This window comes from Melanaphis sacchari, unplaced genomic scaffold (assembly GCF_002803265.2).
Source record: "Melanaphis sacchari strain LSU unplaced genomic scaffold, SCAv2.0 Contig182_pilon_pilon, whole genome shotgun sequence".
In the NCBI taxonomy this organism is placed as follows: domain Eukaryota; kingdom Metazoa; phylum Arthropoda; class Insecta; order Hemiptera; family Aphididae; genus Melanaphis; species Melanaphis sacchari.
The window spans coordinates 842,231-860,195 of NW_020270870.1; the positions used below are offsets into that span (position 1 = coordinate 842,231).

Sequence of the window (17,965 nt, forward strand, 5' to 3'; positions counted from 1 at the left end):
TTAGAGGGAGTTTTAAATTTTATCACTGCGATGGTAGTGATAACATATATTTATATTTTATAATAACTTATAGTTTGTATGTAGAATAAAAAGGATACATTTAATAACAGTGTATAATTTTTTTTCATTTTTTTTCGATTTTTGTGGATCATACATGTATTTTTATTTCAGAAAGATTCGATTATTTAATAAGAATATTATAATTGTCCTTACAGTTTTATTATCGTCATTCGAGCAGGCGTGGATTTTGTAAACAAGCGATATATGTATATATATAACACTTCTATGAGGCATAAGTGACGCAATAGTCTTCAAACATTTAAAGTCGACGAGCTGTCTAAGATTATTCCGTACGGGTTTATTTTTATAGATCTCACACTCCTATATCGTGTCTTCCGATATCTACATCACTACGCGGCACGCGCTCGTACAGGACATCAAAATTTAATGCTTGATGGCGAGTAAATAATACAGTCAAACGCTTTATTACGCACGATAAAAAAAAATAAAAAAAAAAAAAAAAAGGAAAACAAGAGAGAGAGAGAGTGGGAGTATATAACAGAAAACTTTATAAGAAAAAAAATTATTTCATTGCATATACTATATGTATTATTATTATTATTATTATAAGAATGTTGAAATAAATTGGATGACTGCGTTATACAAGTTGACATGTTAATAACGTGTCATTGAATCTACAATAATAACGTGTCCTACATGAAGGCAGGCATATAAAATCTTATGATTTGAGTGGTGTACTTAAATCAATTTCGTCGACCGTGTTTCATAGATTAAGTGCAACAGCAGATATATAATACATATATTATTTACTATAGAACATTATATAGACGTCATTAACACAGTCCGTTCATTGTTAGCATTTGACATTTTTAACGCAAAATTTCTATAAAAGTCATGTAATGTTTATTTTTAATATCATGACGTATTGTGCAGCATGGGTAAACTGAAAAAAAAAATGATGCTATTAAATTTATATTTTATATTGTCGTATTTGTTTTTGCTAGATACCCATTATAAAAAATATTTGATTGACTCACTGGATAACATAACAATCCGATGTACTACCGGTGTTTTCAATTGTACGCAATAGTTGTAATTCGTATGATAATTGTATGAATTCGTATTTATCATCTTTTTTTTTTTTAAGAAGTATTTGACATTTTGCAATAATCCATATCAGATTAAATTTTTATTATTATCATTAGTTTATAATAATAATTACATCATATACGTATAATGTGTGAACTATATTTACATTATATATGCATTTTACGTTCTTCCAGGAAATACAGAACAACAAGGCAAATAATTGTTATGAATGCAAACGCGACGATCAATTCAAATAGACATGTGGTTATAAACGCACGTTATAGTTTTAATTTATTCACCCACGGTGAACATAATATTGTATACGTTAGATTCAAAGTAGTGAATGTGATTAGTGATTACCGAGTAAAGAATTAGAATAATGTTATTTGATATTGTAAATTATTGCGAAGCCCTATCAAGCATTCAACGTGTGATTAAAATAATATTATTATACCTATGTTAATATCCGGATTTTCAGACTTCAGTTTTCATCTGGATGACATTTTCTACACTTTGAATGATATCATGAGCTACACACGTGTTGTTCTATGTTGACAATCGATTAATAAAATATGAAAAAATTAAGTTATAAAATGATTTAAAAACAATTTTTTACTCAATAATTGCTCAACACCTCATAGGCGAAGTGATTTGACTAAAATTTTTTCTCTATAATATATAGTTAAATTAATTAATTAATTATATTTATTTGTAATATGGTTCTTAAACTAACATTATATAACAGTAAATAGAAATAAACTCGTCTACTAGTATTTACTAAATAATCTTAACTTGTAAAACTATATAGGTTATTGTATATTACACTTGTATATAAGTAATATATTAATTAATATTGTTCTAAAACTTTAATACTCAATTATCAATAACTATCTACATAAAGCTTTTTTATATCATACATAGTTCAAAAGCTTGCGCTTAAACTAAGTCATTTCAGCTAACATGTAATGTCATGAACTATAATTTATAAAAAAAATATTAACAACTAATTAAGTTGTCATTAATTGAATTACACAATAAACAATAATAAATTGTTCAAATATTTATATTATTACTAAAATTTTAATTTAACATCATCACTTCCGGTGCCAAGCAACCAAAGTGAGATTTTCCAGCAGTGTTCAGTCTTAAATATTTTAGCTACAGCTGAAAAATAATTAAAATAGATTTGTTTAAAAACTGGTGTTAATTTCTCCGTTTGTTCTGCTAAAATTATATTTATTAGATATAACATTGTAAATTTCAAGTCAATTCACATTCATATTAATAGCTTCTATACATACTTCAGGATCACTCGTATTATCCATAAAAATAAAAATTATAAAAAAAATACCACATCGTTGTAAAATTATTACAATTTAAGTATTGAACTCACCAAATATTTAAAATCTAAGCATTTTTAGAAATATTACTATCATACTATATATTTTATGTGTGGGTAATTCACATTTTCAAATAATATACTATAAACCTGATGTATTTTTTTATTTTGTAAATTAAATAAAAATCCTTGTAAATAACTCTTGTTTCATAATAATTCGTTGATTACATAATATTTACTGTTTATAAATATACAAAAATTTACAAGACATGTACCTAATTAAATAAATTATTGTATACTTGAATAATATCTATAATATTTTTGTTACAACCTAACTACCATATTATTTTGTCAAATTAAAATTCAATATCTTTGAAATTTCAAAACTACCACATCTAAGTACGACTATACTTACCATTTTATTATTACATGTTTAGTTTTATATGTTTTATATATTTTTACATGTTTAGTTTTATATTATTATAAACAGATTTGTAGTAGTACTTAAATGTTCAATAAATATTGGATTAGTAAAGTTAGGTACATGCATAAACACATATTATTTAGTTTAGTTTATGTTATTGCTGTACACACAAACCGTTATAGGGGAAGGAACTTCTTAAAGCAGAAGGATAATGAAATCAGCAATATCTGCAGGTAACTTTCAATGAGGGTTTCCATTTTCCGCCAAAAAAATTAAAAAATTATTACAGATATTTGTTGAAAACCCCTAAAATTAAATTCATCAAATATAAATTATTACGATGATATACGTGCCTTGTGTTTTATCACAGATATTAATCATTAAATATTATTTTACTAATTATTCACATATTTAGTATACCTACTTCTCAACGTATACGCAATTATACACATAAGAAATTAAATGCATAGTAGGTATAAACAGTATAAGTATGAAAATTAATGATTAAAAACATTACAAGTTTGTCGCCCGAATTATACATTTAATTATAAAAATTAAAATTATATAATAAATACAAAAATTCAAACATATTTTGACACATTTAATATTTATTATATGAAAACGAGATTTTTTGACAAATTAAAATTTAGTTAAATGCCTACATGAATACATTTTGAAATGTATACTTTATTTCTTATTTGTTTTAAATTAATTATATTACGTGAAATTATTGGTTGATCCACATTTAATATTTCACAAATCACAATATACACTGGTGGTTTGTACTTTATTTATCAAATTTTGAACCCACGTAAATATTGAAGGCGACTTTTAACAAAATGATTGATTGAGGTTTGAATGAAATGATTCACATAGACATGTGATTATTTTAAATGAAAAAGTTGCTTCCGCTCATAACTTAGGAAGAAACGTACTTTTATTTGAAATATAATTGTTCAATAAATATTGCAAATACGTTAGTATATGATCATAGGCGTGCGCAGACTCCAAAAGTAGGTAGTGCCCATATATTATAATTGGCCTCTATATTAATACTATTGGTTTTTTTTTTTTATAAGTTTAATGTGCTTTTAATAATATACATATTATAGAATGATAAAAATTGCACACCACCGTACATCATTTCTGAAAAAATAGTCTTGGCGGGTTAACAATCAAATTAAAATACAATCAAAAAGGAAAAATGAATGAATAATAATATTATCGATAATAGATGATCACAAGTTTTACTATGCAAATTGAAAAATTGGTTTCTCAGTACACAATTACAATTAACTCATAATAACTTTTAATATATGATACTTATTTATTATAAATTATTATTAATACATGAGAAATTTGATTGAGACATTAGGCACTCCGGTACATGAAATTCACAGGGCGTGCCTGGGCACACTGGATTCTATATTTCTATGGCACAAAATATTTTATAAAATAACGGAAGTTACCGAATTGGTTCCCGTTTGAAAAAGGTATTTTATTAAGTTGAGCCGAATTGGTCCCCGTTTGTGTACAGGTAAATTTTAATTTTAAATAATTGGTACAAAATATAAATTAGATATTATAAAATATAAATGTACATACACAGCTACACTCTATACTATAAACTCTAAAGTGTAATCAATACAATAAGATGACAATATATTTATACATTAGAAGTTTAGCAAATTATCGGTGATACCCCGATCAATTAAGATAACGATTGAGATAAATGTACTCTTATTGCTGTATAGTATATCGTCTATATCAGTGCTTCTCAAACTTTTTTGACACAGGGCCCCCTAACTTTAATATAAAACTGTCAAGGCCCCCTCAATTAAAATCATTAATTATTTTTTCTCAATTATATACTTAAATTGCATGTACTATTTTTACATTGATAAATCAATAAAATGCACAGTAAATTATTGTTTTTTAATTAACTTTTGAAAAAACTTTATAATAGTATTGAAATTTAAATATGTATAAATGTAAATAAATTGGTAATAATTATAAAACTATACTAAAATATTCAAAAAAAATGTTGATTGCTATTAATGCGACGGGTGGGCTTGTATATTTTTGCATAGCATATTGATGTCTGGTGTAATATTTGAAACTGCAATGCGCAAGTTCGCTTCTAATGAATGTTGTGAAAGACATGATCTATGTTGGTTTTTTATTATTTGTAGTTGTGAAAATGCAGTTTCACAAAGATATGTCGAAGCGAAAGGAATTAATATAAGTAAAGCCGCTTTTGAAATTAATGGGTACTCTTGTTGTCGTCTCAACCAAAATTCACTTAGTTCTTTTTCATGAAATTCAGATTCAAGAGTGGAGTCTTCTCTAATTTCAATTAATTGCTCTTTGATAGCCCATGGAATATGATCATATTTCAAAGAAGTAGAAAATGGTGTTTTTATCCAATTGTATTCATTATTTATATTTAAATTAGGAAAATATTTAGATAAAAATTGTAGCATTGAAGACATATGTTCAGTTATTACACTTGCAACTGAAGTTGTTAATGAAAGCTCATTAACGGTAAGAAAATCATGTAAACTCGTAAACATTGAGGTATCTCCATTGTTAAATGCGTTTAACCAAGAAGACAATTTTTTATTAAATGCTTGAAGTTTTGAGGTAAGTACTAAAATGTTGGTACTTTGACCTTGAAGAGATACATTTAGTTCATTAACTTTATCGAAAACGTCTGCTAAATATGAAGCTAAACACATCCATTTTTCATTACTTAGTAGTGCAGATAAATCGGGTTTAATTTCACGGAGAAATATGCGGAGCTCATCACTTAGTTCTATAACTCTTTTTAAAACTTTACCACGGGATAGCCAACGAACGTCAGTATGGAATAGCAATGTATTGTGGTTGGATCCCATATCTTCACATAAAATCTTAAAAAGTCGTGTATTAAGAGCACGGGTTTTCACAATATTTACCATTGATACTACGTCATTCATAATTAAATTCAGTTCACAACCAATTTTTCGAAAAGTTAAATGCTCTCTATGTATAATGCAATGAACAAATCTTACATCAGGACTAACTTTCGTCACTTCTGCTTTAAACCCTGATATTCTACCAGTCATTGCTGCTGCTCCGTCTGTACATACGCCAACACATTTGGACCATTCTAGTTCGTTTATAACAAAAAAATCATTTACTTTTTTAAATATATCTATGCCTTTAGTTGTTTCAGAAAGAGTTTCACAAAAAAGTAAATCTTCATGTATTTGTAGATTATATTGATATCTCACAAATACCATTAACTGGGCATTATTTGTAAGATCAGTCGATTCATCGAGTTGTATTGCAAAAGTGTCACTATTTTTAATTTGAATTAATAATTGAGATTTGATATGATCCCCCATACAGTCTATTCTTCTTTTAATAGTATCATTGGAAACAGGGATAGACCGTAATGTGTCTGCAATTTTATCACCGTGTATAACTTCACATATTTTTATTGCTGCTGGTAAAACCAAGTTTTCTCCAATAGTAAAACTTTTTTTAGCTTTAGCAATTAGCAAAGCCATTTCAAAAGAAGCTTTAAGAAGTGTATTATTTAAATGAGTATGTTTATCAAAAAAAACTACTTGCCGACTTTGTTCTGATGCCTTTCTTTCAAAAAAATCAGTCGTTTTATTTTGGTGTTCGGGGTGCATAGTAGTTAAATGTCTACTTAATTTTCCCGGTCTCATGCAATCGTTTGATAGCGTATTTAAACATATGACGCACATTGGCCGTTCTTCATTATTCACACATGACACAATAAAACCAAATTTAATATATTCTGAATTGTACTTGCGTTTCTTTTTATTGTTCGCAGGTAAAAATTCATTTTTTCTTTTGTTAGTTGTTGAATTAGAAGTGTTTGTTTCTTCGTTATTTGTTGAAGAAAAAGTAGCTGTTTTTACATTTCCTTTCAACCACTTTTCCATTTTTTAATTTGGAATAATAGTAATAATTAACACAGCACAAAACGCACGACAAACGAAACACGACTGCATGTGTACTTATGTGGCTTATGTACTCAGTATAACATTTACGGTTTTATATCATTACAGTAATCATCGATTATCGATAATCTAATCTAATGTGAGATAAACTTCTCCGATCATATAGCAATTTTATTATTATTAAATAAAAGTTATCTAACATCAAACTTTATCGAAAATGATTAATCATATAAGGTCGGTTATTTAAAAACTAAATAACGATAAATTGACTCCATTTAATTTTAAGTCGAAAATAATTGTAGTTTTTTTGTTCATAAATGCTTTAATCAAAGCCTATAGAAAATAGTTCAAAAAATATAAATATTTCACGGCCCTCCAGTAAAATAGCCACGGCCCCCTGGGGGGCCGCGGCCCACAGTTTGAGAAGCACTGGTCTATATCCTATGTACGATTGATAATAATGTCGGTGAGCAGTAGCAACTGTACAGTCTCGAATAACACATCGTATAAATTTGTAATTTGTATTTCATATTTTAATTTATATTTTTTAATTTTAATTTTTTGTAATTATGGAGTTTTTGTTTAGTGAAAAGGGAACTAAATTGTTGATTATTGATAATTATAAGTTTGGATTCCAAAAGAACCTAGCAGTATTTTGTACCTGCACCTAGTGATAACTATAGTTGACTTCCAAATCAACGATTTAAAATTGTATATATTATTTAATTTTTTTATAACACATATTAACGCACATTTTTAACCAAGCTTACTTTTAAATTAACAGTCCTAAGCCTGTAAAATTGAAAAGGAAAATGTGCGAAATTAAACTGGAAACAATTCGGCACGTGGAGTTGGAGCTCGGGAACCAATTCGGTACCAGCCAAAATAACTCATTACTTCACTGGGATTTAAAAATAATAAGCCAAAGGTGTGACGTGTGACTACATATAAATATTACACTTAATTTTATACTCGGTAAGTAGACCTAAAGATTTAATTTGATGACACCATGCTTAAGTCAAGTGAAATTAAAAATCAATTAATTTTATCATAGGCCAAACTTCATCAATTGCAATAATTAGTATAGTTTTTTTAAAATCACTAGTTATATTAGTTGGTAAAAAAAGACGATTCATATTATAACTCAATTCAGATATTTTATTTAACATATAAATGTAAGTCTCTATTTTTTTTGTCGAGCAGCAAACAAAATACAAGTGGTAGAAGTGGTATATATATAGTGCACATTTTTGTATTCATGAATTGTATAATATATTCCAATAAAAATATTAGCACTGTATTAGAAAGTGCTATCCATGTATATAATTGGGATATAACTTTAAAAATTTAAATTTTTCGCACATGAAAAAATCAAAACATTTTTTGAATTATCGTTAAATAATAAAAACAGATCACCTTGCATTATCATAATGTTCATTTCTTATAATGAAAATCGTATACAGATTGTAGGTATAGAAGTTGAATTAGCCGGAAAAATTTTTCGTCGGATTTTGTACACGATTTACATACCTTTAACTGAAATAGTATCTAGTACATAAACCATGTTCAATTCGCTGTGAAATAATTTTTTTGGGCCTCATACTTACATCTTTTACCACTTTACGTGTACAGGCTAAATTGATAATTTATCTGTAAATTAAACATCTATCAATAGCACTAGGGTCTGTTCTATGACTCGAACAGGGACAAATGGACACGGCCGTTTAGTCGCAGCCGTTTGGACGCGAAGTCATTTAGACGCATCCGTTTGGGCGCGAGGACAAAATTATTATTAACATTAAAGTTTTATCGCGAAATTCGAGATTGTCCGACGTTATTGAAATCGGTGTTATTGTTTAGGCATTAAGTTGCTTAGACTAGTATTGTATTAATTCAATTCTGTTACTTATATATATACGTTATCGAAATCGATAAAATCCAATCGATAATCATCCAAGTTTATGCGTCTTTTATAACGTGTCTTCAAAAAGTACAAACAGGTAAAGACTCTTATTATAATCAATTAGAAGCAGGAAATAGTCCTAAAAAATAAAAAAAATATATTGATGTCGATAAAAGAATTTTAAAAATAGTTAAAAATTATGAACAAAGTGGAATTTTGACATTTTCAAGAAGGATAGCCCAAAATATTTCTGACAATTTAATTATAACATTTTTAATTATTATATTTTTTTAGCAATATTTTGAATTTAAGTTTTGATGATTTTTCTACTAAATATTATGTTGTAAACTTATATTTTATTGTCAATATTTTCATAGTTATATGTAAAAATTACTTTTTTTTTTATATATGTTGTATATTTATATTTTATTGTCATTTAATAATTATTATAATTGTGTCCTCGCACCCAAATGTACTCGCGCCCAAACGACCACGTCTAATTGACTTCGCGTCCATTTGTCCTAGATCGTCTATGACTTTCTTCAAATTTGTCTAGTGCATAATTATATTTTGTAAATATTTTAGCAGCGTAGCTACTTATCGTAGCACCTCCGACAAGTAATACCGTTTTTAGATGTATATGGTGTCTATTTTAATATAATTACTACAATTATTAATCATCATATCAATAAAATTTTCGATAAAAATATTTTTGTACAATTTAAAATACTAAAATAAAGATAAGCTACAAAGCTATAAATTTTTGTGATAGTATACGTGTCTTGGATTATCTTATGAATAATTCATTCGATAAATTAACAGTATTTTTCGACTTTTTTCAACTTTTTTTTTAGTTCAACATAAAAACGTTCAGACATTTTAATGTATCTTAATACGACAAACACTTTTACAAAAGTGAAAAAAAAATAATATTTTTAAAGACGTATATTGAATTTTCCCATATACACGAATAACATGATAATATGATTAGCTAATAATAACGATATTACATCGCACACGTGTTGTATGCGATAGCATAATCGTCAAGATAAACATTAATCGTTGATTTCACTAGGTAAAAATCTAAGTTTTATATTAATTATTTATACTTTTCCAGCTCGAGGTTAGGTGATTTATAATATATATATAATACCTAGTCATTGTATTACATTCTATACTTTTCCTGCTCATTTTTGGTATTCTATAAAATACCTAGGATTTCTATATAATACCCGATTTAACACATTGTCGGTAACATATACATAATATAGACAATAAATTTAATAACTCTAGCTTTGGATTATGTTTTTGAGTTTTAACTAAAAATATAGGCTGAAGTTAAAAAATTGATTTTATTGTTTATATTTAGCACAAATGAATTATAAATAATAATATAATGAATAAAACCTAGGGTTTTTATTTTGAGATTAAAGTATTAAATTAATTTAAAAAATAACTAGTTAAAACTAAAGTCATATTGATGAAATGTCTATATAAGTAATTTTATATTTACAATTCCAATTTCCAGGAAACATATTATTATATAATGATATACAATTTTATATTATAGGTGATTATTAAGAAATTGAAACATGAATATTGGTAGGCGTATATAGTTTATTGTACGTTAGTATGTCTTATCATGTTTATCTTGCAATGTACATAATATTTATGCATAAGATAGTACATGACTAAAGTCATGTATAATAGACGCGCACAGTTATTATTTTTTATAATCATTAATGTGATACGTACATTACTTACTACCTACATAAAACAGATGAAATGGTAAAATAATAATGTTACAAAAAATGTAAGTACATTACAAAACAATAATCAATTATTTTATAATATATAATATTATACATAATATTTTATATTTATTATTAATTTTATGCGAGATACTTTGTACTTAGTTAAATTACCCGTTTACTCAATAGTTAAACATAGGTATGCGCACACAAGCATTCTATCTTTAGGTAGGTACTTAAAAATAAGAAAAAATAAATTTTGCTCTATTTAATGATATACTCTTTATAAATAGATATTTATGTTTATAAAAATATAAATTGACAATAATTATATTTTGCTTCATTTAAAAAAAGGAATGAGCTCTTATTGTCAAATTTGACATTTTAATATTTTACTGGTAACGGATACACGTCAATTTATCGTAAGAAATTTACCGCGCGACAATTGACCGCAAACAATTGATCGAAAAATAAGATTTTCAGTAATAACTTTTAATTTGAATAAATTTGGCACAACTCTGGTTACATGACGTATGGTTAAAGATATATTTTTTCATCTTAGATTAAAAATGTTTAAAAAAATGTTGTTAGGCATATAAAAAATGAAACAAATTAAAATTACAATTTAAAATTATAATATGCAATACTTTTATATATAAATAGATAAGATTTGTACATTTAATTGAATACAAAAAATAATAATAATAAATCATAAAGGTAGGTATATAATAATTAAAAACACTAAAATATATTAAACTTGCAATTGAAAATTATATGCAATGCCACGAAAAAAATCTTCAATATTTGTATTAGTATTATAATTGGTACAAATTTTTTTTATTGCAGCTGCTCTATCTCGATAAATTTTTTTTCAAGGAGGCTCATTGCCCCCTACATATTGTTCGATTTTGAATCTGTTCTCTTTTCTTTTTTTAATGCATCTATAAATCGCCAAATTGAAGGATGCATACCATTTATAAGTGATATAAAACAATTGTGCCACCTTTCTATAGCATTATTTGTGGTAGCTAAATCTTGCATTAAATATACTTGATCGTTAACGATCGAATAATGTTACGAAAAAATACTATTCGCTTTAAAATAACTCTGAAATTACCTACAGCTTGTGTTCGAAGAGTTTATGCCAAAATTATTAAATGGCTTTATTTTATTCAATTACATTATGATAATATATTTTTTATTTATTACATCAACAGTAGCTTGGTACATTTTTAAATTGTTACATAATCATAGTAAAATTATTCTGTACCTAGTGATATTATTATGTATAATTTTTAGTTGTTTTGTAAAAATATTATAATAGCAGGTGCCTGGTAATACATTTAAAAAAAACATACACACATACCTGTAATTTTAATTAAATTCGAAAACATAATAATTAAATAATAATATAACTATAATAAATACGTAATTTAAAAATTATTGGAATAAATAAACAATTTTAATTAATTTGGCAGAATTGTGTAAGGATTCAAGGAAAATTAAATGTTTTGAAACGACTATAAGCCACATATTTTTATAAAATATATTGTACAAAGATTAGGGTTGAAGTATTAAAGTAATATATCTATAAGTATAGGTATAACACGTAGATAATTATTATGCATAGTTGTAATTATGTTTATTTTTATTTGTATTAAGTTAAAAAATATGGCCAGCAACACGACACCAATATTGAAATATGATGCCAAATATATTCAAGGTAGGAACGAAAAAAGAAATTAATTTGATTTATAATGTTAACACGTAACATGTGCGACTTATTTTATGAAAATTATTGACACCTTTTTATCACTAGTTGAGCCCTTTCTATTGTGTGTTTTAATTTTAATTTTAAATGTATCGCATTAACTTTAATATTTAGGTCTAATAAAAGAACAATTAAAATGTAAGTTAGTGAATAAATAAGTTATACTATTTACCATATACCTATTAAATAACTAATTAAGTTGATAAAATATACAAGAAAAAATTAGTTTAAAAATAAATACATTAAAAAATTAAAAGAAGCATCATAAAATTAAAATATCGCTAAAAGACAGAGAATGTATGATTTGAGTTTATTATATAAAAAATAATTGTGAAAATAAATATAGGGGAATGATAGTTGAGCAAAACGTTAGATTTTGAAGAGGGATAGCTAAAGTCTAAGACACAAAAGACATTTTTTCTAAGAAAATTAGACTTATAGAGAAAAAGAATTAAAGGTTAGGTAAAACAATATTAGCTCAATAATAAAGTTTTTGAAGAGGACAACGATTTTTATTTTAATACATTTTCAATTTCAATTTTAAAAACGTATTTAAAATTAGAATTATTCAAAAATCATTTGGTTGCTTGACAAGATATTATTTTCACTTTTATAAATTTTATTATAAGTATTTAGTATCATAAATAATAATAAAACATTCTATAATCAGCTATTAAGTTAGTTAAAAGTTTATATATTTTTTCAGCATTATGGCAATATTAAACTAAAATAGAAAAATAAAAAAATATTAATAATATGCTTATTTCTTAAATATAAAATAGTATTGAAATTATTTAGGTAAGTAAGTATTAAAAGGAGATTGTTGAAACATGTTTATATTGAGTAATTATAGTTCACATAACTTAAGACTTAAAATTAGCTTTAGGAAACTCTATCATAGAAAATATAATTTTTATTAGAAAATTTTAATAACTTTACTCTTATTAATCTATCTCAGCCTTTCCTTCGATGCATCATATGGACTGGACATAACAAAGAAATTTTCAAGCAGTTAGCAGAAGGGTATTATATTATGCGTATTTATATATTATAATCAAGTAAATATTTAGATATATACCTAAAAATGTATTTAAATTAGGTATATTAGATACAAAATATAATAGTCATAAATATATAATAACCTACAAAAATGTAACAAATTAATTGATAATAAACTGAAGTTTAATCTAAAAATTAAAAGTGTATACAAGCGACTTTTCTTTTTATTTGGGTCTCATCATTATTATTTTTTAGATATAATATGACCTATGAATTACTTAATAATAATTAAAAAACTACACCTAGCTGTAATCATCATCTAGCTTGTGTACCATACGAGTTGCTTATTTTTTTATTTAATTAATATTATATTTATTTCAACCTAATTTTAAATGTTAACTTGTATATATATATATTAGATTCTTTACTTCTATTACAAGCATTGCTTATTGAAAGTAAATATCACAATTTTATTATTTTATTATATTAATTGTTTTGACGCCTCTTAAATAAATAAATAAATAGATAGTCTTAAGACTGTACTTGTATTTAAATATCAACGTTGATGTACTAACCATTTTGAAAACAACTAGCGAACTGTTCTTAGCTGATTGAGGTACCCGATCTGAATTTCAAGGTAATTAAAAAAACTACGATTCATCACAAAACCCGACATCGATAGATTTTCGAGATCATGAACGAGTTCACGGATGCCAAGCTACGGTAAGTATGGCACGTCGTGGTAAACGGTGTAGAATGATCGATCACGGACGTTATCTTAAGATTGAACTTCAAAAACGTGCAACGACGCTATGACTGACGAGGGTGCGCGACGCGCTGGACGGAATAGCTCTTCGGACGCCCTCTACAATTTATGGCCTTCTCCTCCTCTCGATTTTCCTTCACCTTCTATTCCTCCATATCATCTTCCACTCTGCCTCCTTCTGCTTATCTAATGGTTCGCACCCTTACTCCTTCTTCGTCAGTTAAACCACTGTTATAATTTTCCTATTACAGGTTTACAACATCAAAATTAATTCTAAAATGTTTTATTATTATTTTATCTATCCGTGTTATGCAAACCTATAGTCAATGTTCAAAAAGTTCAACTGAAAATTGAATTAGTTCACATTTAAGATTCAATACGTAAAAATGAATGAGTTAGTTTGGTGGTACATTTAAACTTAATTATTTTCTAAATATTTAAATAAAACGTTAAATATGTAGCTAATAATTAAATCATTAAAAGGGTAATGGGATATAAAATTTATTTAAATTAAATAGCTAAGTTACAGTGTAAAATTTAACACATACATTACAGTGACTTACTTTAAATTACGAGATACTTTTGATACTTACCGTACAGCAGCATAACTTTTTACCTTTTTATAATTATAAAAAAAAATCTTAAATATTATATAATAATATGAATTTATCGATACCTATATTTAAAAAAATTTTAAATCATAATATTAAAGATAAATATTTTATTTTAATAATGACTTAAAAATTGTCAAAGTTTTTTAAAAGTAAGAATTTCGATTATGCTTACGTTTTTTTTGTTGATATAAAAGTGAGTGAATTTGGTAAAATATAACCACGAATATTCTATTCAAACACTGTCAATAGTATCAGTAATATTAGTCATTAGTGTAACTACGGTCGAGAGATGGCATCATATGAGTCCGCTAACTTACTCGGTAAAAGTGGGGCAGAATATATTTAACCTCGGACGTATATACATATAATATTAGTTAAAATAAAAGATATACTATACCACTGAATATACTTTTTCTACTAGAAAAAAAAGCAATCAATTCATAAACTTCAAGAAAGATATCTGGTAACGTCGATAAAGAACTGAACTATTGATTCTAGTTGGTAGTTTTGGCAGATCAAAATGGAAAATTATCGGTAAATTATAAAATATTCGAGATTTACAAAAAAAAACTTTAAAGTGGGTACCTACTGCTTTTTTGTACATCAGATGTTGAGTTAGTTACTGCTATGAATGTATTTAATTTGAATTAAATGATAAATAATTGTATACGAAAAACGGTTCTGAGTGGAAACAACCTGTTAGTATAGAATTTTAAATTTTGACCAATTGATACATTAATTTTTTGAGAATTTATTAAAAAATAACACTGAAAAAAATTAAAAACTTAAAGTGTTTATAAATAGCTCAAAAAAAGTCGAAATATTTTGAAAATTATATTATACGTAGAAAACGCTAATATAAACATTTTGTGAAAGTTTAAAGTATTTAAGTTTATTTGTTTTTCAGTTAAACCAAAAAAATCAAAATTTATTTTGTCGAAATCGGTTTTTTATAAAAAGATCCCTGGTTATTCTTAATTTTTCTTGATTAAATTGAAAAATACAAACTAGATCAAATTTTCTATCTAAAATTAGCGTCAAAATTGAAACATTTTATTTACTATTTATCGTTTACATTAAAAAAAAACCACATACATATGCATCATTGTTTAATCAACACATTCATCATTCCGTTTAGAACCTAAAATATATGTTATATATAAAAATAAATAGTCTGTTAAAATTTTAATATTATCATTAAAATAATTATTTGATTAACTTGGCTGCTACAATTATGTTGGACCGTTCTCAAACAGAATATTTTTTTTATTGAGTATATGAAGATTTACCATTGAATTTAAGTTAAACACATTCATTACAGTAATCTACTGCATATATATTACGAGTATAAATTATTACTACATATATGTTATTGGGCTGAATACGCAACTTTTTTTTTTACTTATTGAGTGTGGTCTATTTTGTGATCCTAAAATTCGATAAATAATATAACCAAGTACATTTATAAAAAGGAATAATAATAAAAAAAAAAAACTGACCTGTCAAGTATGGATACAACTTGTTCGTAAAGTTTTTTGTTTTCCGTGCAGAGAAGAAAATATAAGTAGAACTCTTGGTTTTATTTTTAATTTTATTAAAATAATTAAAATCATGTTAAAAATATTAGTTAATAATTTATCATCGTTAAAACAAAATTTCGTTAAATTAAATCTTAAATATCATTGTATTATTGTTTGTATAACTTTGAAACTTAATGGGTAGATAACAAATAGTTACGAAATGCACTAAACAGTATGAAAACATCTTCAATAAAAATTGACTTAATGCAATGTTGAATAAAAAACTAAAAAAATATCTTAAAATGTTTTTCAATTTATTTAAAATATAAATGTCTATTCATTATTTTCTGTATACAAATTGATATTGTTTACTATTCTTATCGTATTACAAAGTCTGTATAATATAATGTACTACGCAATTTTATTTATATGGTGACAGGTGATCGACCGATCGCGCACTTTAGATATTCACCTCTATAATAATTAATATTCAAAACTTATAAAATATATGTAAAATGTAGCTTAAAAAATATAATAAATTCTTTCAAAATAACAAAAAATGCAAAATAAATGTTACATTATTATATTCATGAACGTATAAAACAATTTTTTACATGGATTCAAAAAAATGTATAGGTATGTTTCACAGAAAGTAATGTATTATATAAAAATTACCATAATATCATATTTTTAGTTTCTTCTTTTACCTTGCGCTTAATTGAAAGAGAGCCTGTGGTGGTACAAACGGTTACCACGGTATATACTGTAAGGGCTATCGACGATTGTCTTAGTTCATGGACATTTTTTCATACAGTGGGGCAATAATTTAATATTATTAAATAAATTTAATAATAAAGTAGATTATTTATTTTAAAAAATAATTTTAAATTATAAATAAATTACCACAAGAGACTCGGAATAAGAACCATGTAACGGAGTGCATATACCTACGAAAACGGCCCTTTTTAGGGCCACCAAACAATATAACCGCGCCAAAGCAGGAGCGTATATCGGGTAGGTAACACGCGTCACAATAGTTGACAATACCGTGCCGGAACGACATACCTGACCAATCAGATATAGGCACCACTTCTAAGGCCGACTACCGATCACCTAGTGATATCAAATTTGAAAAAAAGGTATCTATGGATAGCGATAATCATATCGATCACATAGATACTAATCCTTTACCACTTAAACACCGGCCGAATAAAGTTAGACACCGTGCAGACAGCAAATCGGCCGCCCAGCGTGAATGTTTACGCTTCGTGGTACGGTGATTAGTGGGTATATATACGAGTGCATTTGAACGAACGATCACTCATTTCTTCAATTAACTTCCAACATCAAAACATAACAGAAATTGGAACGAACGAAACAGAAGAAGACTAGTGAATACTAGGCAGTAATATTAAAACGAAGATTTCAAGCCATAGGGCGACGACTCCGGTGAATTCCCGATTTCAGAGCCATACCACGGACTAGACGATGATTATCGACAGCAGCGCCGCCAAGTGGATACTATTCGAGTAAGAACATCGCTGACGCACTATCGGCAAATCGGGTGATTACCAGCGGCTCTATACGCGATGATCATTTACTGTTGCTATCGGTCACGCAAGATTCGACGTGGTTGCGACAGTAATCGCTAAACAGTCGATCTACCATTGTGACTGACCATAAAAAAGTCCTTTTCAGGACTATTAATCCGTCCCACCCGGCGCTCCTGTTCAGGTGGTCACTCTAAGCCACCCCAATTTTAGTATGACTTCTTAAATCTGTGGTAAAGTG

At 26.5% G+C, this 17,965-nt stretch overlaps 2 protein-coding genes across 3 annotated transcripts in view; both read right to left on the reverse strand.

Annotated features, from left to right (window-relative positions):
* Nucleotides 1-14,068, reverse strand: part of LOC112592596 (opsin-2-like) — a 36,547-nt gene extending 22,479 nt beyond the window's left edge. For both annotated transcript variants that reach the window (XM_025336704.1, XM_025336703.1), the window contains exon 1: nt 13,850-14,068. The gene's annotated coding sequence lies outside the window, so the exon portion shown is untranslated. The remainder of the gene's footprint in view (nt 1-13,849) is intronic.
* On the reverse strand, nt 4,928-6,832 carry LOC112592619 (SCAN domain-containing protein 3-like). Its single transcript, XM_025336734.1, has 2 exons — nt 5,383-6,832; nt 4,928-5,238 (listed from the first exon to the last, which is right to left on the reverse strand). Exons 1-2 carry the CDS (start codon nt 6,830-6,832, stop codon nt 4,928-4,930), a joined length of 1,761 nt encoding a protein of 586 aa, XP_025192519.1.
* Nucleotides 14,069-17,965: the final 3,897 nt, after the last annotated feature.